Below are 26,507 nucleotides of genomic sequence, written 5' to 3'. Positions count from 1 at the left end.
CTTGAGCCGATCAAGCATCAGATCGAACACTATCATGACTGCGTTTAGAGGTGATTGCTGCCCACATACGATCTCTTTTACATAAATCAAGTGGTTCGACCTGACCGATCGAGTAGCCAGCCAGTAAACCTCTACCTCGCTTTCCAAATACAATCCCCCCGTGGATATTATGCCTGCAAGCAGCTCAGGGTTACATTACATGACAATCGAGTACAGATGGTGCACCCCGCCAAACGCGGGGTATACGCGTATTAAGTACCCCGGATCCGTAAAAGAGGCAATACAGAGTGCTTATGATTTCCTACTTTGGCCAACCAGGGCTTCAGTTACGTGATGGCCCAAGACCTTAAGCGGGCTCTCCGGAGTCGAATTCTGCCGTCTGGAATCCTTGTTTAACTCTGCGATTGGTGTCTGCCCCCATTATACAACCTGGTGTGGGACACCGTGAGCCTCCGCGGAGAAGCTCGGAAGCCGGTCCCCGGAGTCAAGACGACCGATCATTTGTCAAATTTCACGTCGTTAATTGCTGCACGTGAGGGTTTCTCATGCTTGACGATTTCAAGTCCTAACATCGAATCCATTCTCATATTGTAAAGCCACGACTTGAAGACAATAACATGATGGTTCGATGAAGTGTCCCCCATGTCAAAAGGGTTCATTTACCCGAGTGTCGTCAATACAATAATTCTGTATCTATGATTACTACGCCCAGAAATTGAGCTATTGAGTAATAGCTTTACTTCCATGCAATAGTCGCTCCAGAGTTGTGAGACTCCCTTGCGAGTTCGATAATCCTGATCGCATCTCGAGACTGCCTCGCCTTGACCTCCAATTCGGCTTTACCGTTGATGGCATCTGCGAGGTTCTCATAAATGCCCAGCCACCGCCCCGTGATAGTTGGGACTCGCCCAACATACTTTTTCGTCGCCTCATTGAACTTTTGCTCCTTGCTGAATTCCCTGTATGTCGTCAAAGTGCCGTAAACCTCCGCAGGCTCTTCGCCGAAGCCAGGCTCCAATGGCTTGCGACCCTCTGCAATTTGCTCTTCTTGAGGGCATGTGCTTCTTTGTTGGAACTGGGAGAGCCGATTAGTCAATCAAACTCTTCTTGTAGACCTTGTTGCAACTCCAGAAGCAGACTTACCTTGAGCCAAGAGCCCTTGGTGCCTCGAATGAAGTGCTTCAACTGTTGCGACATGGGCGTGGTGACTGATGTCTTCACAGTGACAAGGAGGTCTTTCTGAGGCCCTTCGTATTGCAGGATAATTGTAAAAGAGTCCTCAACCTCGCTCTCAATGCCTCTTTGAGCTCTGAAGAAGCCTGTTACGGACTTGGGACGACCGAACAGCGTGACAGCCTGGTCAATACTGTGTGTTCCTAAGAGGATGCAAAGTTGCAGTTAGACAAGGGTGATCAAAGTTGAGCGAAAGTTCCAAGAAATGCATACCCAGACCAAAGGCCATGCCATCTCCAGGAGTGTACTCCTTTTTCGTCATTCCAGAGAGCCAAGGAGGCGACTCGAAGTCATAGTGAATTTCTGCCTCTTTGATATCGCCCAACGCATCCTCTTTGATGAGTTTTCTCAACGTCTGGAAATCGCCATCCTGATTTTTTCTAAGCACCTGCGCAGAGACATAATAGGGGCGAAACAATCATGAATGAGAAGGCACTTACCCATCTCCGGTTTTGGAAACAGGAGAGAATCAGTCCCTTGCTCTCTGCAAGCTCGATGACATGGTCTGCTTCCTCGGACGATCTCGCAAATGGCTTGTCGGCAATTGCTGTGAGCGGCAGTCAGATTCAACATCATGATGCGGAGAGTCTGGGCTCCGGGTTAGGACATACCATGTTTTCCAGCTCGCAAGGCTTTCTCAGCAAACGAAGCATGAGTGTCCGTATGTGTTGCGACAACGATAAGTTGTGTATCAGGATCAGCAAAGAACTCCTCCTCTGTGCGATAGTGCCTGATATTAGGGAAGTCGACTTTGCAGTGGGAGCCAGGTGCCGCCGAAGACAGGTCTTTGGGAGCCTCTGCTCGTTGAAGGATGGCGATCACTTGGTAGTCATTATTGGCGGTGATGAAGGGCAGGTGGAAGTTCTTGGCGGCGAAGCCATAGCCCACAACACCAACTTTGATGGTGGACATGATGAAGGTGAGAAGTCTGTCGCTTCGGTGGAAGTTGCAACGTAATACCGTACTGAGCAACGTGAATTCGAACGTAGGAACGAGCGCAAGCTTTCCGCATGGAAATTCTGGCTTCACAGATAATGAGCGTCTGATGAACAAGGTATTTATGTCATGACCGTGGTGCGGGGCACCGTCGTAATTAAGCCCGGCGATATTGGAGGATGGGCTTGGGGGAATTGGCGCAACGCCAAAGCCGATACTCCGCGGGTATACTCCACAACGGCACTTGCAACTCGAAGTCTCAAACACACCTCTCGACGCTTTTGAAGTCAGATTACTAATTGAGTGTGTCTACAATTTTGGCGTTGAGCGCGCGATTCTACTAACTGTGAAGAGGTCAATCTACATATAGGTACTAGCACGGTGCAGCAGACGACGTCGATGTCTCTCTCTGCCAAGCTGTCTGGCAAAGCGATCCACACTGGCAACGTCCAACTGTTAAACTTGCCTAAAGAAGCAGGTCACTGATGTCATGAATGGATGACAACTTGGCCATATCCGATGATCAACCGGCATAATACTCATAACCCAACATCAGTCGACCATATTGCGATGCATGGCGAAGCGAAACCTGTTCGCAGAAGTTGTGGCTTGTTTCGAATGTCCGGCTCTTGAAGATAATCATAGTCATTTTTCAGTCGTTGATACATGTATTAGTGGCTTCTGACCATTAAGGAGATTTGTAGGTACTGAGTGATTGCTGGCAAAGGCGTCGCCGTCTTATGTTCTCATCGATGGCTGCCCGCCTGTAGATCTCGGCAGATCTACAATTGCGAGGACATCACATTGTCGCTGCTTCATCTAGACATAGGTGCCTGTGAGTTGCTCCTCCTATGCGTAGCGTAAAAGTCGTACGCGGTGGCTGAGTATTTCCACAGACAAGTAGACAGCCTCATGTCAGCATCAGACATCATGACAAGATTGTGGCATTGTCACAAACTTGGAAATTCCCCCAGCGGCCTTAAGGGGCTCTGGTACTTGACTTCAGAGGCCTGCGCGCTATCGAATCCCAATTTTAGCGATTAACCTAGGGCTCCTTCTAGCGCGCGATATCTTTTCAGGGCTACAATCCCCTATTACAGATGTATCTAGTGCACGCCGACTCAAGGACACATCACGCATCCAAATCTAAGGCTGTACCTGAACAGAGCCCTAGGGCGCCCAGTAATTTATACCGTCGAGATTCGCAAAGTACACAGCTGCAAAAAATACATTCAAGAGGCACAGACCGCGAGCCTTTGAAGATTACTTATGTCACTGCTGTTCTACCTACTATCAAGAATTAGATCCATTACCAGTAAGTGTGTAGTCTTACTGCCTTTTGTAGGGAGTAGGTGTGTAAGTGGGATCCGCCGGGAAGGAAGAGATAGGAATCTCTGGTCCATCTTCCACAGGGTCAGTGTTTGGGTCGCTTGATACGCCCGTGGAGGAAGCCTCCGGTGTTGAAGGCGTAGTGGGGGTCGCAATAATCCCGCAGCTCATGTCAGGCTCGGCCGGAAGATTGGCGTAAAAGTCCGCGTTGTAAGCTGCGTCAAGAGAGGCTTGAATGTTGGCATCGGTGAATGGACAGCGGGCATGTTCGTAACGGAAGACATTGAACTGCGACGTGGCCGCCGGCGACAGCTTACTCCAGCTAATCAGCGGCGGGCTGAGTCCGTACTGAGCATTGTTTGCCGAAGGGAAGACGTTGACCTGGCCGTCGTAACCCACGATGGCGTGAGTGTTGGTAGCGCCTGTTCCGCTGTCTCCGGAGGCAAAGATCGTCGACGTGGTAAGGCCTTTGTCGTATGTTTCTGTACCGGTAGAATAGCTGATGCCCGCAATATCGTAGTTGCCAGCAGCGGCGTTGCAGGTCTCGGTGTGTAGCCAGACCACTGTAGTGAGGTACCAATGCCTGTGGTTCTCGGTCTTGGTCTGGATCTTGGGAAGATACCACGAGTAGAGAACGGCCGGACGCCCATTCGAGGTTCCAACTCGGGAGTAGATTTGACCCTTGGCAGAGTCCCGACAATCACCTCCACTCTTGCCCGTAGGTTTGAGGCCGCGCCTGGAGAGAGGATCGATGAGAACGAAGCCAACGGAAGACAAGTCGAGAGGACACGTACCCGTGGAAGCCATCTTTATCCACAGCTGCATACGGGAAGCATCCGCTACCGTCGTTCAGCCAAGGCTTGAAACGAAGTTCGATGTCGCCTGGGGTGCCATCGGCCGTTTGCTGCTGAAAAGCCGCAATTTGGTCATGGTTCTTCCACTGATTATTCAAGGAAACGTCCTTCTCCCGTGGCGACAGAACTGCGCCAGCCGTCAGCGTGGCTAGTCCAAGCAAAGACGAGAAAAACGAGTGGCGCATAATTAGTGGCTATGATATTAACGAAAGACTATAGCCGAGTGATGTTGGTTCTTTCAAGCCTAGCCTGGGGGAGAGAGCTAGATCATGTAGCCTACTCAACCACCCCCAGCGATGGAGTTGTCGGTTCCTTGATCTTTGCAAACAAGAGAGCGATTTGACATCGGAGAAACCGAACACTGCTTGACAACAGTTGACTCGTTGAGCCTGCAACTGGGCCAGTTAATTAAACATGATAGTTCATATAAATAGAATTTATGGTTCACAACGCAGTTGGGACATGTTCGTCCCGTCTCTTCCATGCCAAGGATCTACAGCATCGTGCCAAATATAGTGAACTGGCCTGACTCAGTGCATCTAATGTCCCACTTGCTGAGATCCACGACGACCCAAAGCGCTCTTTCTCTCGCACCCAAATGCAACTGGCAACTGACTGCAAGAGACTGTGGAAAGGGATCGGAATATTGAAGTCGAAGTGATAGCTCACATCAGGCGACTCAGCAAGGGAGTTCCGAGTTGACAACCCACCATTAGTCTATATGCATAAACAACTCAAGCTCTTCAATTTTCTGTGACCAAGACCTGCCCCACTATATTCTCCTATTCCTCAAGAAACAGGACTGATTAAGGTTTCGGTGTGCCCGACAACTCTTTGTGGCGATCAAGTTCGGAGAATGAGGATATATACCCTTTCATTGAACAAGTATCTCCAAGTGGTAGATATCAAGAAACCAGCTCTTCAATTCGACTCTACATACGGCCTGCCATCGCGCAGCCAACACTCATTGGCTTAATTTGTATTACACTCGCTTATCAAAATGCTTTCAAGTCATTTCCCTGCCATTCTTCTGGCACTCGGCTCCATTGTGACCCTAGTATGTTGCCCCAAGACAAAAGATCTCCACTCTTAGCCGGGCCATCATCTTACTAAAATAATCCTGCGCGATAGATCTCTGGCCAACCTGTCCGACCATTCGCTGTAAGTATTCCGGCAAGCCTTTGCTTCAGCACCAATTGACTAATTCCCATGCAGGGAAACCGTGCTTACGCCGTTGACGCCGAAGCTGATGAGACTGGCAACCGATGGGCTTTCTCTGTTTATGCAGACGGCTACACTGCTCGGGATGAGGAGGGCAACACCTCGCCTGTCGATACCCTGCTCGTCAACAAGGTGTCCAAGCGCTTGACTGTCATCAAGGCCATGAACGGATTCGACAAGACCACGCCCCGCCTCAAGATGCGACAGGTTCTCAAGGAATGCTGGAAGATGACTGGCCTTCAACCCTCGGAGTTGAAGGAGGTCTTGGGCTACCAGATTGAGAATGACGACATGAACAAGGCTTTGGGAGAGTGCCGTACCAAGATTGGCTTGAGACCTACTGCATCCTTCGAGATTTCCAGCAAGGAGACGGACGCAAACCGCAAATGGTGCTGGGAGAGACTCGGAACAACGATCTTCTCTTCGGCGATCAGAGGTTCAATTGCGGACTTTTCTATCAACAAGCAGCTCATTCAGATTAAGGTCGACAATGGTGGAAAGTGGGATCACGTCTACTATGAGTTCTCGTAAATAAGCCAAGGTGTTTTCGAGGGGTCCACTGCATTGGATTCTTGGCGAAGGTGGCAGCTCGAGTGTTGGCCTGCTGGTGTCCATGTATCTGCCGAGGGGAATAATTGAATGTTAATAAACCTGCTATTAGAACACCATATCAAGGTCACAAGTAGTTGCTTTGACTTTCGCAAGCTCGATAAAGCTCTGCTCGTCTGTCCGTGCAGGGAGATAAGTTCTGCCCAATGATGTTGACGCTCAGGCCTATGCCAGCTCAGGGCTGATGCTGGGGTTCTGAGATTACAGTTTCTGTGTTGCTGCTACAGACAGGCAGAAGAGAGTAATTTACGGTATTCTGGAAACTAACAGGGTTGCCTAAAGACCTGTCAAGGGAGGGGCTCTACTTACTTTTGTGTATCACTATCAAAGCAAACGCTCGGCGCTGCACATCGTACGCCCTCGCATCGCTATTGGTACTTCTGATATTGACGACGAATATCGTAGAAAGGCTGGGAAGTGAGGTGACAGGTACCCCATCTAATAGAGCCTTTGCTCAGTGTAGGGTATGATGTGCGGCAAATAGACAAAAGACATCTTGATGGCAGCCTGACAAGAGTGAAAGTCCTTTGTAAACGGCTATGTTGACTAATAACAGGTCACGACGAGTGAAACGATTAGTTTACGACGCAATCACATTGACTGGACTCTCTAATGGTGATACAGAGTATGCGTTTCGATGTCTAGAATCGAAACGAAAGTTTTGTGCTTCGCCTCAAGGAGTTGATAATCCCTGCAACAAAGCCTAACATTGAGCCTCATGGCATTCTCTATACTTCGATGCTCGAATACGAGAGCAGTAGAAAGCCTTGCCCATCTCCTCTCTAAGTCATAAGTTTCGGACTCTTCGGAGAACCCAATGCCGGTGCGGCTTGGGGCCTGGGCACCTCAGTCGTCTGATGGGCCTTTATGTTCTACCCAAATCTGCCCTATCCCTGTATCTCTTCTCCGAGTTCCTTATGCTAATACAGGGAGGAGGAAGTAAGGGTGATTACGCAAAAGAGTAATGTGACGCTCGATACTCGGACCAACTGATGGAGGGTAATGTTTTCTCCTCACGACATTCGCGAGACCGAACCAACCACACAATGGCCACATTATGCAGTCTGACCGCAAGGTCAAATTTTCCAACCTCTTTGCTCTATGTGGTTGGTGTGTTCGCGTAAAACATTGCTAGGATCAGAAGCACCGGACGAAATAAGTCACCGTTGATTGAAGCTGCAAGACCTTTATCTAATGGAAGAACCACTCAGAAATCATGAGGCTCTCAATCTCATCCACTAGTATTGTGTGCTAGCCTTTTGATCTATCAGATCAAGGAGGCATTGCTTCGCTCCGTGAAATGGTATTCAGCATCGTCTCCATCCACAGCTAGATTTGTGAATTTCTGGTTACAACCATACTTGCTCAATGGGCAGACCCTGGCCTCACTCAGGTTGCTTTAGGCGCAAAAAACGCATGCGAAGCTGGCAGTGTACGACCTCCTGAGCTTGACGATATTCATATCATTTCACTTACTGCGGCTAAACAACTGAACTACACGTACAATCCTCATCCAAGATTTCGATTTGGCCGGGCGATTTATGGCCTAAACTTTTGCAACATCACAGTCATCTACACCCATCCAGGCTGGAACGATGAGATTCAGGCTACAACTTTTCTTCCGATGGAAAATTGGAACCGGAGATTTCAGGGAAACGGAGGCGGCGGATGGGTCACGGGGGGGATCGAAGTGGGCGGGATTACGATGATGCCTTCCTTGGAGGCAGGATTCGCCGTCAGCACAACTGATGGTGGCCACTCGAGTAAACTTGACGACGCGTCGGCTGATGGTATGTCTTGGGCTTTCACCAGTCCCGGAAACATCAACTGGCCACTTTTCCTCGACTTCTCCCATGTCGCCTTACACGTCATGGCCATGATTGGAAAAGCCTTGACGGAGGCTTTTTACAGCACCCCTCCAAAGTACTCGTACTTTTATGGCGGTTCAACCGGCGGAAGACAGGCTTACATGCTAGCCCAGCGCTATCCAAACGATTTTGACGGGATTCTGGGCTTCTGTCCTGCCATAAACTGGGACAAGTTCCAATGGTCTCCTCTGTGGGCTTAGAGTCATGGATGAGAAGAGCGTCTACCCTCGACCTTGCGAGTTCGAAGCCATCACTGCTGCGGCTATGAAAGCATGCGACGGGCTTGACGGCGTCGAGGATGGGATCATTTCTATGCCCTCTCGGTGCTTCTTTAATGCTAGTACTCTCGTCGGCCATGCTTTTGACTGCGGAGGGAAAGACGCGCTGTTCACTCCCGAAGCAGCAGAGGCGGCAAATGCTGCTTGGAATGGGCCACGAAGCTTGACCGGCGAGTTTCAATGGTATGGATATGGGAGAGATGCGAAAATGTGGCAGTTTGGTGCTCTCCATACGTCGTGTGATGGCGAAGGAGAGAAATGCGCGCCGGTCAGGTTGTCCATCGCCGAGGCGTACGCACGATACTTTGTCGCCAAGAACGCCGACCTTGACCTTCAAGCCCTTGGTCACAGTCAGTGGGGTGATCTTTTCGTCGCGTCACGGAACGAGTACGAATCGATAACCGGCACTTCCGATCCCGACCTGAGCAGGTTCCGCAAGGCTGGAGGGAAGCTACTCAGCTGGCATGGGATGGCGGACCAGATTATCCCAGTCAACGGTACTGTCGATTACACGGACAAAGTCCTCAAGAAGGATCCCAAAGCCCACGACTACTTTCGCATGTTTCTCGCTCCGGGCGCTGATCATAGTATCTCAAATGGCCTTACTCCGCGTAACACGCTATCGGCGCTGGTTGAATGGGTTGAGAAGGGAATTGCACCGGTCACGTTGCGGGTTGAGGGGCTCAACGCTTACGGCAAGCCTATGACGAGAGACATCTGCATGTACCCGCAAGTTCAGCATTACGTTGGTGGCGACCCAGCATGGCCGTCATCATTTGCTTGCGTTTGACAGTGGATTAAGCATTCGACCAAAGGTCAATTGTCCGTGGCTGCCAAGGGCACAAGAGCATCAATCTCTCTCTTGCAAAACGGTTGGGATGAGGAGTACTTCAGCGGGAGATGGCCGAAGCGATCAGACTGTTTTCGCAAATGGAGGCTGAGCAGACTTTGATGAGAGGATGGGAGCAAATCTACATGCGGCTTGCCCGTCAAGATTTGTTGCGGCTCGAAACTTACTAACTTTTACTTCATAAAAATCGACATTGGGACCAACGATCTAGGTATGAGATTCCACCACGACGGCCTTTCGCACCGCTAGATTGTTACGCGGCGTCAATGTGAATATGGTTCCTTGAGCAAAAACAACGAGGCATTGATGCCGGTAACTTTTAAGGCGAGGAATTATCAAGTTAGAATGAAGTTTCACGAAACTGTAATACCGCGATATTGACACCGCAGGATATGGCAGACGTTCAAAGCAGTATTTAGCTTCCAAAGCGATGTTCGGAGTCAAAGACTGAGCCAAGTCAATCTCGGGGAATTGTGGCCTCTTTGAATGTAGTGGGGTAAATTAGTCCACTCCGAGTTCACGCCGATGACCCCGCGTCCCGCGACCCTTCTGCCGCATTTCTATCTTATCGGAAGACGCGCCCCCATCTGCAGTCTGCTGACGGAGGCGCAGACGTGTGAGCGAGGTGGGAGCAAAGTGGACCAAACTTTGACGGAATTGCGGCCGATACAAGCTAATTTTCAGATAAAGAATGTTTATTTGGCATCACGCACACTATCAGTGCCACTTCCGAGCTCCCACTAACTCCGTTTATACTCCGGTAGTTGGGAAACTTTTGGATTTCGTCATGTTCTCCGCCCGAAACACCTCGGCAAAACGGATGGCGTTGCCGCTAATCTATCTACTGACAAACACATCTTGCCCGGCATTTCTTTGAAAGAAATCTGATTTAGATATAAAGGCTTCCCGGGGACCTAGTGTTGTTCACTGTATCACTTCACGTTGGACGCTGAACAGTATCGCCGCACGTTGTTTTCAAGATGGCTACCGACTACAAATTCGAGGGATGGGTGGCGGATGACCCCTCTTCGGTGGACGGCAAGATGGTCTGGCGAGAGTACGAGCCGAAAGTCTGGGAGGAGACGGACGTTGATATCAAAATTACTCATTCGGGCATTTGCGGCTCCGACATTCACACTCTGCGTGCTGGCTGGGTATGTCGCACACTCATGCGGCGTCCGTTATTCTGGATGTTCTCCGAGTCTCAATTGGCTAGCGTGCTGACTGTGACGTTTAGGGTGCCACCAGATTTCCTGCCGTCGTCGGCCATGAGATTGTGGGTGTAGCCGTCCGTGTCGGATCTCAGGCAGAAGGCGGCATCAAAGTTGGCGACATCGTCGGCGTAGGCGCACAGTCCGACTCGTGCCTTTCGCGCGACGGGCCCTGCGATGCGTGCGAAGTCGGAGAGGAGAACTACTGCACCAAGCGCGTCAACACCTATAACAGCTTGCATCGCAATGGCAGTCAGACACAGGGCGGATATGCGCTGTACCATCGCTGTCCGAGTTACTTCGTGATCAAGATCCCCAAGGGAATTGCTCCCGAGCAAGCTGCTCCCATGCTCTGTGGCGGTGTCACAGTTTTCTCACCCTTGAAGCGCTACAACGTCGGGCCCGGCAAGAGAGTCGGTGTCATTGGCGTCGGTGGCCTCGGCCATTGCGCGGTCTTGTTCGCGAAGGCTCTCGGCGCAGACAAGGTGGTGGCTATCTCGAGAAGGTCTGATAAGAAGCAGGATGCTACGCAGCTTGGTGCAACCGATTTCATCGCCACGGCCGAGGACGAGGACTGGGCCACGAAGAATGCCCGCACCCTCGACGTGATCATTTCTACGGTCGCGTCTCCTAAGGTACGTGGATGACCCTCCCTTCGTGAAAAATCTGGTCCTTGGGTGGAAGCTCACACAATGATAGATGCCTCTGGCCCAGTACCTTGGCCTTCTATCACGCGGAGGCACATTTGTTCAAGTTGGTGCTCCCGAGGAGCCGGTGCCACTGAGTGCTTTTGCCCTGATTAGAACCCGAGTGCATTTGACTGGATCAGTCATTGGCAGTCCTGGGGAAATCCGAGAAATGTTTGACCTTGTGGCCGCGAAGGGAGTCAAGGTCTGGGTTGAGACACGCCCAATGAACGAGGCCAACCAGGCAGTTTTGGACATGGTCGACGGCAAACCCAGGTATCGATATGTTCTGACAAACTAAGAACACCTTAGACACCATAAATAACATGACCTGTACTTTCATTGACTTGGAGGCTTCGTGCCCTTCTACTAAGAAGTAGAGCTCCCCTTTAGGCTCAGATCACCTGGTCTTTTGGTGCCTGCGGTGGATAGAACTTCCGCAACGAAAAGCGATCAGGAATTGGCCCTCAACCCGAACACTCGTCCTGCCTCAGTGGGTGTAGCGTGTTCTTGGTAAACGCTCAAGGGCGGATACTACTCTATTTAAGCAGCATGGATACGGGTAGCATGGGTCAACAGCCTTGGTTTTCGCTGGAAACCTCCATCGCAATTTACTTCAGGGCCCACACCGAAAGCTCACTGTCAGTCCGGAGGACTCGAGACCATACTGATTCGTTGCCATTGTCATCGCCTTGAGCAATTCGACACACGACGACAACGAGGTCCAACTCACGCGCCCACTGGCATACAATTCGGTTATGACGATGTATGTTCTTTACAACTTACGGCGCAGTGAAGACATCTCTCTCTTGAGTCGAATGCTACCCGTTGTGGAGCAGAACCCCTGTACGGCCGGGGATCTGCGGTTGACATCACGACAGAATCTCGTATTTGCCGTTCTTCATCTCCAATCTCGTGTCATTTTTTCTCGCAAAGCAACAAAGTCCCCATGAATAACATGAGAAAGCGGGGACGCGATCGCGGGCCGCCCGTGACCAGTTTCTGGGGTTCAACGCCACCATCTTCTTATATGGACGACATGTTCGCGCGACGGAATGCGGCTCTCTCTCCGCTTCTCATCCATCGGCCTACTTTTAGTGAGCGGGTGATCAATCAGACAAAATGAGGGTCTCACACGCACTGGTCTCGGCCCTCCTGGGTTCGAATCTTGCCGTCGCCAACCCGATCCATCCCGGCATCTATACGAAGCCTCCGTCAGCAAAGCTCCCAAGAGCCGAAACAAGTGAGAGCAACAACGTCAACCCGAGCGAGCTCATTCCTGGCGCCTACATTGTCGAGTTCGCAGATGATAATGATTCACCCGAAACCTTCTTCAACTCTCTCAAGGCGGATGGCCTCGACGTCGAATCTCGCATGGACCTGAGCAACCGTTTGTTCAAAGGCGTTTCTTTTCAGGTCAAGAATGTTGGCGAGGCCCACCATGATAGCGCGCTCCTCCGTCGCAAGATCGAATCTTCACCGCGCATCAGAAGTCTCTGGCCTGTCCGTACGATCCAGCTTGCAAAGCCCGAGGACCACGGCGCGCCAGCCAGCGGTGCGATCACCAAGGCCAACGCGAGGCGTCAGGAAGCGGCATTCGGAAACTCAACCAAGGACACCTTCTCGCCTCACGTCATGACTCAGGTCGACAAGCTGCGTGAGCAGGGTATCACCGGCAAGGGAGTTCGCATCGCCATCATCGACAGTGGCGTGGACTACACCCACCCTGCCCTTGGCGGATGCTTCGGCCCCGGGTGTCTGGTGGAGGCCGGCTGGGATTTCACGGGAGACGACTTTCTGCCCAACGTGAGACCGCTTCAGCCTGATGCGGATCCAATGGACAACTGCGCCGGACACGGTACACATGTTGCTGGTATCATTGCTGCTCAGCACGAAGGCAACGAGTATGGCTTCACGGGTGCCGCTCCTGGCGTCAAGCTGGCAGCATACCGAGCGTGGGGATGCGCCTCCACATCGACGAACGATGTGTTGCTTGCCGCGTTCAGCCGCGCCTTTGAGGAGGGGGCTGATATCATCTCGTGTTCTGACGGAGAGTTCGTGCACCGTATTTACTTTAGGCGAAGCGTTCATGCTTTGGTTCATGCTTTGCTAATCTCTTTGATAGTCCTTCTGGCTGGGCGGAGGATGCTTGGGGTGTCCTTGCTGCCCGCATCGTTGACGCCGGTGTTCCAGTCGTCATCTCCGAAGGTAACGATGGCGGCAGCGGCCTGTTCTACGCTTCAACCCCGGCTACTGGCCGCGGCGTCGCGGGAAGTGGTGCCGTGACGAACTCCAAGTTCCCTACTATACTCAACGAAGGCACTTTCTCCGTGGACTCTAACTCAACATCGGGTGCCAAATCTGACTTTGCCTACTTGCCTGGTGTTCCGGAGCTCGTGGGAGACCTCTCGCTTCAACTCTGGAGCCCCGGCGAGAACAATGCCTGCAGTGAACTGCCTGATGACACTCCCGACCTCAGCAACAAGATTGTCCTGCTTCTGTTCCCCGATTCTCGCGCTACGGGATGCTACCCCATTGACCAGGGTAACAAGATCGTCGCCAAAGGTGGACGCTATATTCTTTTCTACACTAATGACAACACGTGAGTCCTCCCCTTATCGGTTTCAATGTTTCACGACGTCTAACATTGCCTACAAGGACTATGCGGGACGAACAATATGTCTACTCTCAGGGGATCCAAGGTGTAGCTTCCATCCCACCTTATCAGTCTGACCAGTGGCTCTCTCTATTGGAGCAGGGTCGCAGCGTCACTATCTCTATCCCTAGCGCAAACAATACCAGGACTCGTCTTGAGGAACTTGAGAACAACTCCAGCGGATCTTACATGGGGTCTTTCTCAAGCTGGGGCCCAACTTGGGAGTTGGAAGCCAGCCCGCAATTCGCCGCTCCTGGAGCCAACATCCTGTCTACCTTTCCCGTTGCCCTTGGTGGCTACCGTGTTATGACGGGCACTAGCATGTGTGAGTAACATTCTTTAACGTTTCTTAGGCTTTGAGGGTGAAGTAGCTTCGCAAAGTAGACTGACATTTTCTCAGCTTGCCCTCTGAACGCCGCTATCTACGCTCTTCTCGCTGAAGCCCACGGAACGAAGGACCCCAAGCGTCTCAGATCTATCGTGTCGTCTACTTCAAAGCCTCTGGCCTGGTATGATGGAACTGCAGCGCATACCGATCTCATTGCCCCTGTCCCGCAACAAGGTGCTGGAATCATTCAGGCGTTTGACGCAGCTCGTAGCAACGTTGAGCTCAGCGTTGACAGCATCTCCTTCAACGACACCGACCACTTCACGGGCAACGAGACCTTTACCATCGACAACCATGGATCTGCCGACGTTGTATTTGAAGTCAGCCATCGCAAGGCCGTCACCATGTACACCTTCGTGGAGACCACAGATCGCTTGAGGGCTGCCTCATTCCCTAACCCCACCATCGAGGAGTGGGCTGAGCTTCAGTTCAGTTCTGAGTAAGTCACTCACAGTATGTAAGGTTATTCAAATGCTTTAGACTGACAACTTGGACAGGAAGATCACAGTGCCCGCTGGAGGATCCGCAGAACTCACCGTCACCTGCATTCCCCCATCTAACGTAAATGCTACGCGTCTACCAGTCTACAGCGGCCACATCGCCCTCACCAGTACCACCGATGCCCCTTCCCTGAGTCTGCCCTACCTCGGAGTCGTCGGTAGTATGCATGGTGTTCCCGTCATCACACCGGCGCAAGCATATCTCGCCAACTATTATAGCCAAGCTCCGGCCAACACGACCTACACGGTCAAGCGCCCTGACCCAGCCAACCCACCTCTGACCGACCGCGGAGACCAATCTGCGATCCCCAACGTCATTATCTCGCCAACAGTTGGCACCGCCTCTATCCAGGTCGAAGTCTTGCGCGTCAGCGGAGGCAAGGAGGAAAACCTAGGAAGCTTGGCTGGCTGGCCTCTTCCATACGCCCCTCGCACCGAAACACGCGCTTTCTTCAATGGGCTGCTGGCTGATAATACTGTTCTTGAGCCTGGTGGTTACGCCATGAAGGTTAGGGCGCTGCGGATCTTTGGGGATAGGACGGATGAGGGAGACTGGGATGTCGTCAAGACAGTGCCATTCGTGTTGAAGTATGAGACATCTGGAAACGGAACTACGACCTCGACGTAATGTCCGGAGGCTGTATTTTGTATAAAATCTTCATAATTATCTCCACATTCAAGGGTTTAACGAAGATGAAAATAAGTCAATTCCACACCCACCAATATCGATGGCTCATACGACAAGGCGTCAGAAGGATGTCGTGGGTAATTCGTTAGGAGCCTTCCGAGATTTATGAGTGTTCTCGCGCCATACTAGTATCTACTACATGCCATCTCATGAACACCTCACCTGGCCTCCATACCACGCACAGCCTGATTCATGATTAGCCTAGAAGGACTCGGCGACCTAGAACATTCAGACAGGCCTCAAGATCCCAAGACTCAATCACAGCAGTGTCTCTCTTCAGCCAAACAGCTTCAAAGACCTCTCTAGCCAATCTCGGAGGACCAAGGTTTGCCAGATCTCCCATTAGATCAAGGACTTCACCAACCAAGCCTTCTTGCTCCTCCTTGGCCAAACAGGCAGTTACACAGATAGGCCATGCGAGCGTGTGTAACCAGCGAGCATTGCCCAACTTCATCATCAACGCAAGGTTCTCTGTCACTGATTCCCCGATCTCCATGCTGACTGGTTGCCAGCCTGAGAGAACTATGTGAAGGTAAATAAGGCCAGCATGAGCCCAAATCCGAGTGACTAGGGTGATGGCCTCAGACTCCTCTTTTGCAGATCGGTAGTCAGCTAGCCAAGGTGGTCTCTGATCCCGCACCTCCGACTCTCGCGCGCTCAACGAACTAAGGCCTTCTCGAAACTTGATCTCGAGAACCCCGCCCCTTCTGAACAGCTCGAGATTCGAGAATGACTCCTGCTTGCGCATTTCCTTTTTCCAACGGGCTAGCAACGCCACCTCCGCAATCAATATCATGACCCAGTTCTGGCAGCCGATGAAGCGCTCTAAGAGAAGACTGCAGTTTCGGTTTGGGACCTCTTCAGGCTTGTCATCAGTAACGAGCAACTCTTGGTAGTTTGCTTGTAATCGTGGTGCCTGTCCAAGTGAAGTGCTCGCCATAATGTCGTGGACTACAAGAAGAGCCGTGAAGAAGCGAAAGGCGCTCTGATCGAGTGTCCAGGCAGGAAACTCTGGAGGGTTTTTCAATTGAGGATACGCGAGTCTGCCGACTTTCCGGCATGTAGCGGTCCATTTACAGCCTTGGAACTCTTGGTCATCGACCTCGTGGAGTATTTGCTTCAACAGGGTAATACCCGCATCCAGGTGCATAGTCCAATTCTCTGACGTGCCAAAGGCTGCTTCCAGGTATAGCAGATGCACGATACTGTCATAGAGTCGGACGCTGGTGATCAAGTCCTCGTGTACGCCGCGACGGATGACTTCCTTGACGTCTTGTTGTGCCTTCTGCATCGCTATGTGCGTCTGCTTTTGCAGTTCAGCTTCGACCTGAGACACGCACTTGGGTCTCTCTGAGTGGCGGCGTTGCACCGGTACGAGGGCAAAGAAATGCGAAGCAAGGCTGGTTGCAGCATGGGATAGTGACTTATTAGCTAGGGTAAGAACGAGCATCCAACTTCGACCGCCTTCAAGTATGGACGGATAGTAGAAGGGGAACAATGCCGGAACAATGTAATCTAGATACGCTGAGATGTAACATTGCTCCAACTCAGTCGGAAGTTGTGGTGTGGACTTCTCCAGGCTAGAAGTAACTGATGATTGAGGTCCGGGGTTGGGTGTTCCATCGTTGGAATAAGAAAGCGACTGTGATTGCAAGTCTCCGTCGGGAGATATGCTGGGCTGCGGAACAGTTGATGGAGGGTTTTGTCTCAGAGGATATCTCGCAACAACCCCTGGAGACCCCAAAGTTGTTGATGGCGGCGGCAAAAGGTCATTGGCGTGGGCATCTCCGACGATGCGCTGTACAACCCTTCGAGCCCTCCTCAACTTGGCGCTTTTTGTAACCTCAGCCTTCAACTTATCAGTCATAGCCTGCTGTCTTGGTCCGCCATCCATCCAGTCCGGGGCCTCTTGGCCGGAGAAGCAGGTGATCTCGAGTCCTGCGCAGACGTTGCAGACGGGCAATGATTCGTCGCATTTTTTGTGGCGTATGCGACACGTCCAACAGCTTGACGTCTCCCGTGGCATGCTTCGTCTCGTCGTAAGTCCTGCTAGTTTCCGTCGTCTCTAGGAATCGGTCGGGAACCAGAAGATATGGCTTGGTGTACCCAACAGCCATGCGATATCCAGATGTTTCCGCGCGGTTCACCTCAGACTCGGACATCTTTGAGGTGATGTTCGCTGTGATCCGCGGAGGGCATTATGCCCATAGCGGGTCCGCTAAGCTGCTAGCGCACTGTTCCCGCCCCAACCTGTTCCCGCGCGGGAACGTTCAGACGCGGCGGACTTTCGACAATAGACGACGGACTTTGAAGTCGTGATAGTTGCAACATCTAGTCTATGGCAGCTGGAATCCCGTATAAAAGCAATTGAAAAAGAACTGCTCATTGAAGACTCAACATAGCTTCTTTGCGTCAACCCGAAAGTCTTCGATCAATGTCAGGCAAGAAAGTCCTAGTTCTTGGTGGAACCGGCCCGGCAGGTATTTGCCTACTGCGAGAGCTTGTTCATCGCAACCATGCAACTATCCTCCTGGCAAGAACCCCCTCAAAACTTCCGGGTGACTTAGTCTCTAACTCTCTAATCGAGGTTCGTTGTGAATTTGAGCCTATATTCACTATTATGCCGAGTATGACTACATTCAAACTAACTTCTGTTCTTTGTTAGGTAATCGAAGGGGAAATGAGTGACACGAAAGCCCTAGACTCAGCAATGGCTCGCTCGTCTATAGTTGTATCCCTCCTTGGGCCGAACATCAACGACAAGCACATCGATCCTTCTCTTTACGCCGATATTTACCGCAATTATGTTTTTCCAGCGATGAAAAAATACAGCGTCAGACGAATTTTAGCCATGGGTACAATCTCTATCAAGCAGCCCGAAGACCACTGGACATTCTTCCAGACCATGGTCACGATTGTCATGCCACTTTTGAATGGAGCTGTTTACCGCAATATGCATAATCTTGCTCACTTATTTGGCAAAGAAGGTCACGATCTTGACTGGACTATCTTCCGCATAGCACAGATACCTGGAGAGTCTGATGAGACTAGCTGGAGACAGGACCGGGATCTCGGACTGTTCACTGGGTGGATAGGAGAAAAAGGTTGGACATCAACTCTTAGGCGGGGCGCACTAGCTCGATGGCTCGTGGATGGAGTCGAAGGTAAGATGGACGTTTGGGTCCATAAGATGCCAGGGATCAGTCAACTAGCAGGGGTCTGATTGACGTAGGTGGAAGGCAGTGATAATGATCCAAGCTTGCCGGTGCACGTTGAAAATGTACTTCAGAGCTATTTTCATTATTGCGAGATGAGCTTACTGTGGGCTCATTATCTTCGTGCTGAGGGCAGCCCGTAATTGCTTATTGGCATCAAGTTCTCATATTATCCGGCTACGGAACAGGGCTGCTGAGGAGGTAACTCATGTTATGTCGGCATACGTTTTGGATGTCGCTTACTAATAACGGAGCTTCACGTCGGATTCATTTGGGCGGACATTGCATCATTTTCTCATTAGACGAAGTGCTCGAGAGCATATCAGGAACAGCCACGATGCCTACGTTCTAGGCCGTCAATCTACTCTCTATACACAACGTCTGCTTACCTTAGGTGTCGTAACCAATGAATGACGGCACAGAACGGAAAGGCAAAGCTGCTCGTCAACTTACCAGCATTGCGATATGTGAGTTTTGATAAGAAGACTATGTTGAGTCTAGATCAAATAGTAAGGTTACCTTACCGCGGAAGTCGGGATGAGATAGGCGCGAGAGACTCTTCCGGAACCTGCTGCCGAACTGCCATGTCCGGTACTGCTTCCCAGCTTCGGGAACGCCTGTAACGTCAAGAAACCATGTCAGTCAATGCTTGCATATTGTAAGTGCCTGATGGCTTTGGGCTCGTGACAATCTTGTGCAGTTCAAATCTCGGCACCGAGCATATTTCTTCGCCAGTATTACCCGTACCGAACTGAGACGACAGGTCTTCAAAACAATCCGGTTTCTGCTCATATTATCGATGGTTTGCAGCAGTCTTTTCTCCCTTCCAATAACACGAAGGCGTCGCTTTGCCTATCACACAACCTACAAGTTACGTCTATAGCCAGTCTTTTCGGAGGCTAGCCGTCTGATAACCTACCATACTCGGACATCCGGCTGTTCTTACCGTTTTGTCACAATGGCTCGGTTGCGAGTCGGGTAGACCTGCGACTTTGTCTACGGACTGGAAATCAGAACTCCTCGAATTGGCGCAAAGTTTCTTGGCGCCCTGAAACGGAACCTTCCTAGTCTTGGCATCCAATACGTCGGATATATTGTTTCCACCCGGAAGCAGCCATCTCGGCTTTCGTTTCTCGTTTTCCTCTCTGGGAATACTGCCCCATGATTGAACTGCTTCACGAACATAAGGGATGTCACTGCAACAAAAGCACGTGGATTTGTCTTTCTTTGCTTATTACGCTCCTCTCCCCCACTGAGGGGTGAGGACGATTGAAGCCAGCATCATCCCGAATCAATGATCGCTTCATTTACACTCCCGCGCGCGCGCTAGCTTTGATACTAATTCGGCGCTCACCGAGCCGTGATTGCGATCATATGGAAACCAGGCTTACAATTTGGCTTTTGCACTTCTAAATCATGGGCTGAGAGCTCAACCCGGTCAAACTTCTGAAGCAGGCTGACGGGGATGCAAGTCGGACCCGGTGTCGACCACAGCTTCCCCTCGCGATTCCGAGCTCAGTGCATGTGTTTGGATCAGGGTGAATTTCTTCCCCTTTTCTGCTATGTTTGATTGTCACTTTCAAATATTGAACAACGTCCTTCAACACGTAGTCACGCGCAAACACTGGGGAGGTAAGGGTCTCAATGAGGTTCGTCCTGTGCTCGCATAGAGGCACTGTAGTGACAAGGCTACTGTCTGTTCCCAACAGACCCTTGTCTCAGGGTCGACATTCCGTTTCCTTCCAATGACAGCGTCGAACGTGCCAGAATTGCCTAGTATAGTTCGCCAAGCAATCTTTTAATCGTCTAGTGGGATCGACGGTCGGTCAGTGGCATTTCTCCGAGGGATGCGACTCGGCATACGATAAGGTGAAGATCTTGCTAGGGTCATACAGACAACAATCTAAGCTTCGCCAAAAGCTTCGTTCCTTTCCGTCTAAACAAATGTCCAATCGTGAGCAAGGAGCAGCCAAGGTCCTGAAACTTTGTGCGGGAAAGTCAAAAGGAACCCCGCGCATGTCCGGCAGAGAAAAGCTCCATCGGGAAGCTCAATGAGCCAAACAGCCTCACCTTTTCTGTCTCATCTGAGAGCATGTTTGTATTTCCCACGCAATTGAAGATTCATGAATCCAGGGTATGATGGGTTGCTGTTTGGCCCGTGGTTCCGTGATGCCAGGATGTCGGAGAATGGAGAGAGTAAATTAGCCAAAGAATAAAGATCATCCATTTCCTTTAGCTCTAACCTACTCGCCGAGAGTTGCCAGCTACTCGCCGAGAGTTGCCAGAGCGGCCAATTCGTTTTCATTCTCTCATCTAGTTCAACTCCAAAATCCCACAGGTGCTGGACGCCAGTCTTGCTGATTGCCATTCTCTTCTCTTTTCTTCTTACGGGCAAAACCATCACAGTCCATTTTTCAATCATCATGAAGTCTATCATCAGCATCACGGCCTTACTCGCCACTGTGGCACTTGCTCACAATGACATGCCACCGAGGAGCATGTCCACAACAGAGTTCCGCCAGGCTTTCATGGAAGCCGGTATTGTTCCCGATGTAATGGGGTCGTTCGATCCGATGGTGTCTTTCTACGCCGGTTACAAAGCTAGTGATGGCGATAAGGCATTGTTGATGCCCGGAACGAAACTCAAGATGAAGGAAACTAAGTTTCCATTCGAGTTCAGCGTCGAGAATATCATGAAAGCTAGGAACGTAACTCGGAATTCCAGATTCGTTCTTTGCATGGTATGTGTGTCCCGCCGTGGGCTGGGCAGCTTGAACAGGACTAATACCGTGGACCAGATTGGGCCCGACTCTCCAACACGCGAAAGCCCTACAGAGCGAAACATGAGGCACTACCTCGCTGGCAACTTCACGCTTGAGCAGACTAAATCTGAAGTCCTTTCGTCAGCGATGATCATGAAGAACTCAACCCCCGCATTTAATGATTATATGGCACCGGAGCCCAAAGCTGGCAGTGGCATGCATCGATACGTGTACCTGCTCTACGTTCAACCAGAGAAATTGAACAAGATGGGCTTCGACGCCATGGGTGTCGATAAGATGAATCGGAAGAACTTCAATGTCAGTTCAATTCTGCAAGTTTAGGTTCCTTTGATGTCAAGCTGACCGTCTTTAGATCTCTCAGTTCCGCAAGCAAGCTGGTCTCGGACGCCCCATTGGTGGAACCCACTTCATGCTGAACATGGCTCAGGATAATGGAGGCAGTGGCGGCCATGGCGGCGGGAACAACGGGGGGAACAATGGTGGAAACAACGGCGGTAACAACGGCGGTAACAACAACAATAATGGAAACGGACGAAGCGCTGCCTCTGTCGTGACTGCGGGTTCTGTGGTAATGTTCATTACGCTGCTGGCGTCAATGTTTGCTTGGATGTAAGACAGGCCGATGCTACGGGCTAGGACAATGAGGACGGGCCGCCATCTGACGAGAAGATTCTCAAAAGTAAACGGAATTAATCTTTTCACTCGCTAGGTAGGTAGAAAATTGGTAATTTTCAACTCAGCACATACTTATCACTTTAATTCAAGTCTACTTGGTGCTGGTTATTCTCAAAAGATGGTAGCTACTACCCACGATTCCACCCTTGTCATCATCTGCTGAGACCATGCAAAACTCTCTTTACATTCGCATCTCTCTCCATTTCCTGCCATAGACGAGGCTCCCAGTCGTTGAAGCCCTCCCGCACACCACCTCCCTTGCCATCCACTCTTTCACTCGAAGACCAACACCTCGACAGCCAAGCTCGCAAGACGTGGCTCTGCCTCAGTGCCTTCGTAGCCATCTCCATCAGAAGCAGTGCACACAGCACCATAATGAGCGTAGACCACCATGCTGGATCCCTGCCAAATTCTGATATCAGCCCCCCGCGAACAGAATACGGGCCCGCGCTTGGTGAAGAGATGGCACCCGCTACAAGCAAATAGGCCCACAGTACCGCGATACTGCCGACGATGGACCAGAGGGCAACTCTTGTTTTGTAATGTAGCTCAATGACCCTGTTTCAAGTCAGCAAGTTTATCATGGAATCTAAGCTTGGATGTACTCACAGTAACTTAATGTTGACCCAAACCCCACATAGCACAAATGTCAGCAATCCTTGCGCATACAGCCCGTCATCTTCAATCATTTCAGAGTCCGTGTAACCCGCCCAGGCGCCAGCATAGACAATGAGTCCAGAAATCATTGCGTTACTGAACCAGCTAAAGTACACCGACATATTCAGACCCTCAGCATTTTGTCCATACTTGAACAGCTCCGGGACCACAGTCAGAGTGCGCGAGTGGAGATCTTGTTCCCAAGTTCCAATAACGAGGATGCAAGCCGCAGTGAAGAAACTCACAAAAGTCAGACTTCCTGGTTCGTACAAACTCGTGCCCGTGGCCCCAGTCTGCTCTTGAAAGAGTGCCTGCGGGAGGTAGAAAAAGGTCTCCTTCCAGAACGTGGCCAAGATGAAACGTGTCGTGCGGTAGTAGTTCCAACGGCCATGAACAAGTACCAGCCGAGACAGATACCGAAACTGAGAGATGCTGAAGTCCGCGACTCGAGCGGCCTGTTGACCCTCTCTGCCAGAGATGCCAACACCGACATTGGCAGCAGAGATCATGGCCAGGTCGTTGGCACCGTCGCCGATAGCAAGAGTCAGGGGCTTATTGGAGGTTGGACTAAGCCAACTATACCATCGCGACTTCTTCTGAGGGCCTTTGCCGATTTCAGTTACGAGCAGGGCTTTTTGGGCAGGCGATGCACGACAGCAAATAACAGAGTCGACCTTGGTCATCATTGTGACAAACAATTGACGGAGTCGAGTCGCGGATGGGTCTTCGATTGCAGTCAAAGTCTCGCCGTCGATCACTATTGCCGTGTGCGAGCGAGTCGGGTCAGAATACACCTGTGGGAGACCATATTGGACCTCGTCCGCAATGCCGGTAAGTTGCAACTCAAGATCACCTTTCTCGATGTCTAGTACGAAAAGAGAAGTATCGGGACCAACGATCCGTGTCGAATGAGCGATGTTGATGGCCGTCTCTCGCTTGTCGCCAGTAAGCATCCAAATCTTAATCCTAGCCTGCCGTAGCTTCTCAATCGTTTCCGGTACCCCAGTCTGTAGCTTGTCCTCCACTGCAGAAGCTCCCACGAGATCGAGAGACTGCTCCAGTAGCTCGCTCACCTCCTCGATGCGCTCTTGACGGTTCACAAGGCTAGTCTCGGCTTCGTGGTGGAGGTGTTTCCAGTTGTTGTACTCTTCGGGGTCGAGGAACTTGTCCGCATAGACCAAAGTGCGCAGTCCCTCGGTTGCGTAGTCGTCAATGTGAGCAAAACACTCGCGAAGGGTCCGAGTCTCATCCGCAATCCAGGATCCCCCCAGAAATCCGAACCGAGACTGGTCGTTTTGTCTATCGCGTGCCAAGCTATTCTGCGGCCGTTGTGGCTGGAGCCGAATCCCGAACTCGTCGAAATCTCCTGATGTTTGACTATAAACTGAGCGGTCGTCGTTGTCTCTTATCTCGGTAACTGTCTCAGCAGGAAGTCTCGACCTTCGTGAACTCCAGCGTGATGGCATTGAGGTTAAGCCCTTCAGAGGTTCAGTGTTGCTGTTGCGGGTGCTCTTCATGTCTGCAGGAGCCATGCGTAGCCGGGGTAAGACGATGGAGTCGGCCCCCTTGCAGATAAGCCACAATCTCCCATCCGGACAACGAAGAACTATAGTCATCCGCTTGCGCTTGCTGCTGAATTCAATCACATCCAAGATCTCAAAAACAGTGCAAGAGCTGTTGCCGTCGGCATGAGGTATCTGCACCGTGATAGACTGTGATGACCGCTGAATGACGAGGAAACCGAGCTCCTGCGCACCCCTGACTAATGCCAACTCGTCAGGAGAAGAAGCTTGAAAGTCAATCTCCCCGTCATCAGTTCTCTCCGGAAGACAGGTATGGCAAAGTGACATAGCCAAGATGTACTTCATAGCTCTAGAAGCGAAGAAAGAGTTGGGCTTCGATCGGATGTACTCAAGCATGTGCTCGGTTGTCAAACTGGAAGTCGAGTCCGCACTCGCTGTCGAGCGCTCTGGTAAATCCATCTGATGAAGCCAGCTAGTTCCAGCGATGCTGAGCCTCCGAAGCTTCATGATGTTCTCCGTCAGGGTTCCAGTCTTGTCACTAAAGACATAGCTGATCTGGCCAAGGTCGTCAAGGTTGTTAGTTGTATTGACTCCTGCAGGGGTATCTGTCGCGTCGTGGTACATCTCCAAGTCGTTGATGATGAGAGTCATTTGGCCTAGCTTTGTGGCCTCAAGTCCGACATAGAGAGACAGCGGAATGACGTTGTTGAACATGATGATGAAGCCGACAAAGATGTCCGCGAAAGGAACGGAGGCGCCGGACAAGTACCAAGCGTGGTCCTCCCCAGAACCTTTCCAAGCAAGATAACCCATTGACGTCGCAGCAGAGCTTATTAGGACGTAGAACATTAAGAACACGACAATGAAGTTGGTGATCCTCTCCAACGCCGGCTGCTTAGGTTTTGTCTCCTTGTTCGAGTTCAACCTGATCTTGCAATCCTCTCCCGTGTTGATGATAACCCCGATGACTTTCGTCGTGTTGCGAATTGTGCTCCCTCGATAGATAACCTCGTTGATAGTGAGTGGCACCGTGAAGCCATTCACTGTGAGCTTGCTGTCGAAGCGATAAAGATCCGCGTTGGGGTCTTCGGCAAGTAACTCAGCATTGGAAGAGGCGATTTGTTCGATCGTGCCACAATTAGGAAGCTTTGCCGGCCTTTGCTTGGATTTGAGACTGGTCTCGCCGTCCAAAGCCATCGTGTCGACATAGGCCACCCCTTCTTGCCCATCAGCATGCAACAAAACCATATCTGCCGGCACATCTTCATCTCTTGAAAGTGACACAATATCTCCGACTTTGAGATCTTTCCAGTTGACGGTCATCCACTGATGCCCCGTTGAATTTGATCCTTCGTAGTACTCAGGCCCGGCAGCCAGGGATCCTTTCGCTCCTGATGCGGCACTCCGAAGAGCCATGGACTGTCGGTTGTTCTCTGCCACATCTTGGCGATGTCGCTTCCAATCGTAGTACCCTTCCTTCGATATAATGAGTCCCAAGAAGATAACGAGAGGGATAAGTGTTGTAAATTTGCCAGTGGTGCTGAAACCAGGGATCATTTGCAAGATGGAGATGATGAGCATGTAGGCATTGGCGAGTCGCGAAAACTGGTAAAGGAGTTGCCGGGGCAGGAAGTCGAAGACATTGTATTTAGAGGTCTTGATGCTGTTTGAGATGTACGGCTTGCCACGACGTTCGTCGTGTAATGTAGACTTCTGTTCCAGTCGGATCGGGATTCGACGGCCGGTGGAGGGTGATGGCACACGGGATCTCGACAGCAAAGACTTGAAGCCTCCAAACCCCATGCTGGGTACAGTGGAGACTTGTTGTCTGTGAAAGACTGATCTGAAATCTCGCAGACGTATGTCTGTTTGGTGCAAGGTTAGCCTGGCGTAGACCTCTCAGAAAGTATGACAAAACCTACCACCGGATAGGTTGTGTGTTGTTGAATGCCTTTACTAAATTTGCTGAGTATATCGAGAGAGTTGTTGCGGTCTTGTGTCATTGATGTTCACGTCAGGATGGCCTCTTCATATGTCCACGATCCTTCGCATCAACCTCAAGATGAATGGCTGTCAGTATATTTGGAATTGACTGTTGGCCTAGAAGTCACCACCCGCCAGTAGATAAGCAAAGATCAACATTTGCCAAGGGATCTAAGCCATTTCAACACCCACACCCGCCTCGTTGGTGATGAACACCCACCCGTAGCGGCCAGGAGCACGGCCCTTCCAGCGGCCCAAGAGATGTCGAAAGAGAAAACGATAACGAGCCAAGACTACAAAAAGCACCTTGTATCACAGGAATATGACCCTAGACAAGCTGCTACAGATGTAACGATCCGCTATC

General features: G+C 51.1%; 10 protein-coding genes across 10 annotated transcripts; 6 read left to right on the top strand and 4 right to left on the bottom strand.

The window, feature by feature from the left end:
• Window positions 1-736: 736 nt before the first annotated feature.
• CABS01_10370 (oxidoreductase) lies at window positions 737-2,145 on the bottom strand (the record flags this gene model as incomplete). The annotated part of the gene is made up of 5 exons (XM_060543726.1): window positions 737-1,075; window positions 1,144-1,376; window positions 1,447-1,603; window positions 1,674-1,780; window positions 1,845-2,145. The coding sequence occupies 5 exons, from the start codon at window positions 2,143-2,145 to the stop codon at window positions 737-739; spliced, it is 1,137 nt and encodes a 378-aa protein (XP_060399408.1).
• A 1,353-nt stretch (window positions 2,146-3,498) lies between these two features.
• Window positions 3,499-4,537, bottom strand: CABS01_10369 (necrosis inducing protein; the record flags this gene model as incomplete). Its single annotated transcript, XM_060543725.1, has 2 exons — window positions 3,499-4,234; window positions 4,293-4,537. The coding sequence occupies 2 exons, from the start codon at window positions 4,535-4,537 to the stop codon at window positions 3,499-3,501; spliced, it is 981 nt and encodes a 326-aa protein (XP_060399407.1).
• An 815-nt stretch (window positions 4,538-5,352) lies between these two features.
• Window positions 5,353-6,104, top strand: CABS01_10368 (uncharacterized protein; the record flags this gene model as incomplete). Its single annotated transcript, XM_060543724.1, has 3 exons — window positions 5,353-5,409; window positions 5,484-5,513; window positions 5,568-6,104. The coding sequence occupies 3 exons, from the start codon at window positions 5,353-5,355 to the stop codon at window positions 6,102-6,104; spliced, it is 624 nt and encodes a 207-aa protein (XP_060399406.1).
• Window positions 6,105-7,598: 1,494 nt separating this feature from the next.
• On the top strand, window positions 7,599-9,118 carry CABS01_10367 (tannase and feruloyl esterase; the record flags this gene model as incomplete). The annotated part of the gene is made up of 3 exons (XM_060543723.1): window positions 7,599-7,614; window positions 7,751-8,111; window positions 8,251-9,118. The coding sequence occupies 3 exons, from the start codon at window positions 7,599-7,601 to the stop codon at window positions 9,116-9,118; spliced, it is 1,245 nt and encodes a 414-aa protein (XP_060399405.1).
• Window positions 9,119-10,158: 1,040 nt separating this feature from the next.
• On the top strand, window positions 10,159-11,376 carry CABS01_10366 (zinc-binding dehydrogenase; the record flags this gene model as incomplete). Its single annotated transcript, XM_060543722.1, has 3 exons — window positions 10,159-10,332; window positions 10,416-11,024; window positions 11,089-11,376. The coding sequence occupies 3 exons, from the start codon at window positions 10,159-10,161 to the stop codon at window positions 11,374-11,376; spliced, it is 1,071 nt and encodes a 356-aa protein (XP_060399404.1).
• Window positions 11,377-12,197: 821 nt separating this feature from the next.
• On the top strand, window positions 12,198-15,247 carry CABS01_10365 (subtilisin Carlsberg; the record flags this gene model as incomplete). The annotated part of the gene is made up of 5 exons (XM_060543721.1): window positions 12,198-13,129; window positions 13,201-13,677; window positions 13,734-14,056; window positions 14,132-14,558; window positions 14,617-15,247. 5 exons carry the CDS (start codon window positions 12,198-12,200, stop codon window positions 15,245-15,247), a joined length of 2,790 nt encoding a protein of 929 aa, XP_060399403.1.
• Window positions 15,248-15,503: 256 nt separating this feature from the next.
• CABS01_10364 (uncharacterized protein) lies at window positions 15,504-17,469 on the bottom strand (the record flags this gene model as incomplete). The annotated part of the gene is made up of 2 exons (XM_060543720.1): window positions 15,504-17,139; window positions 17,312-17,469. 2 exons carry the CDS (start codon window positions 17,467-17,469, stop codon window positions 15,504-15,506), a joined length of 1,794 nt encoding a protein of 597 aa, XP_060399402.1.
• A 548-nt stretch (window positions 17,470-18,017) lies between these two features.
• CABS01_10363 (uncharacterized protein) lies at window positions 18,018-18,665 on the top strand (the record flags this gene model as incomplete). Its single annotated transcript, XM_060543719.1, has 2 exons — window positions 18,018-18,471; window positions 18,547-18,665. The coding sequence occupies 2 exons, from the start codon at window positions 18,018-18,020 to the stop codon at window positions 18,663-18,665; spliced, it is 573 nt and encodes a 190-aa protein (XP_060399401.1).
• Window positions 18,666-20,945: 2,280 nt separating this feature from the next.
• CABS01_10362 (uncharacterized protein) lies at window positions 20,946-21,918 on the top strand (the record flags this gene model as incomplete). Its single annotated transcript, XM_060543718.1, has 3 exons — window positions 20,946-21,263; window positions 21,321-21,602; window positions 21,658-21,918. The coding sequence occupies 3 exons, from the start codon at window positions 20,946-20,948 to the stop codon at window positions 21,916-21,918; spliced, it is 861 nt and encodes a 286-aa protein (XP_060399400.1).
• A 335-nt stretch (window positions 21,919-22,253) lies between these two features.
• On the bottom strand, window positions 22,254-25,963 carry CABS01_10361 (P-type ATPase; the record flags this gene model as incomplete). The annotated part of the gene is made up of 3 exons (XM_060543717.1): window positions 22,254-22,382; window positions 22,457-22,538; window positions 22,590-25,963. 3 exons carry the CDS (start codon window positions 25,961-25,963, stop codon window positions 22,254-22,256), a joined length of 3,585 nt encoding a protein of 1,194 aa, XP_060399399.1.
• Window positions 25,964-26,507: the final 544 nt, after the last annotated feature.

This window comes from Colletotrichum abscissum (genome assembly GCF_030869225.1).
Source record: "Colletotrichum abscissum strain IMI 504890 chromosome Unknown Scaffold_26.1, whole genome shotgun sequence".
NCBI lineage: Eukaryota > Fungi > Ascomycota > Sordariomycetes > Glomerellales > Glomerellaceae > Colletotrichum > Colletotrichum abscissum.
This window is presented reverse-complemented; position numbering and strand designations above follow the sequence as displayed.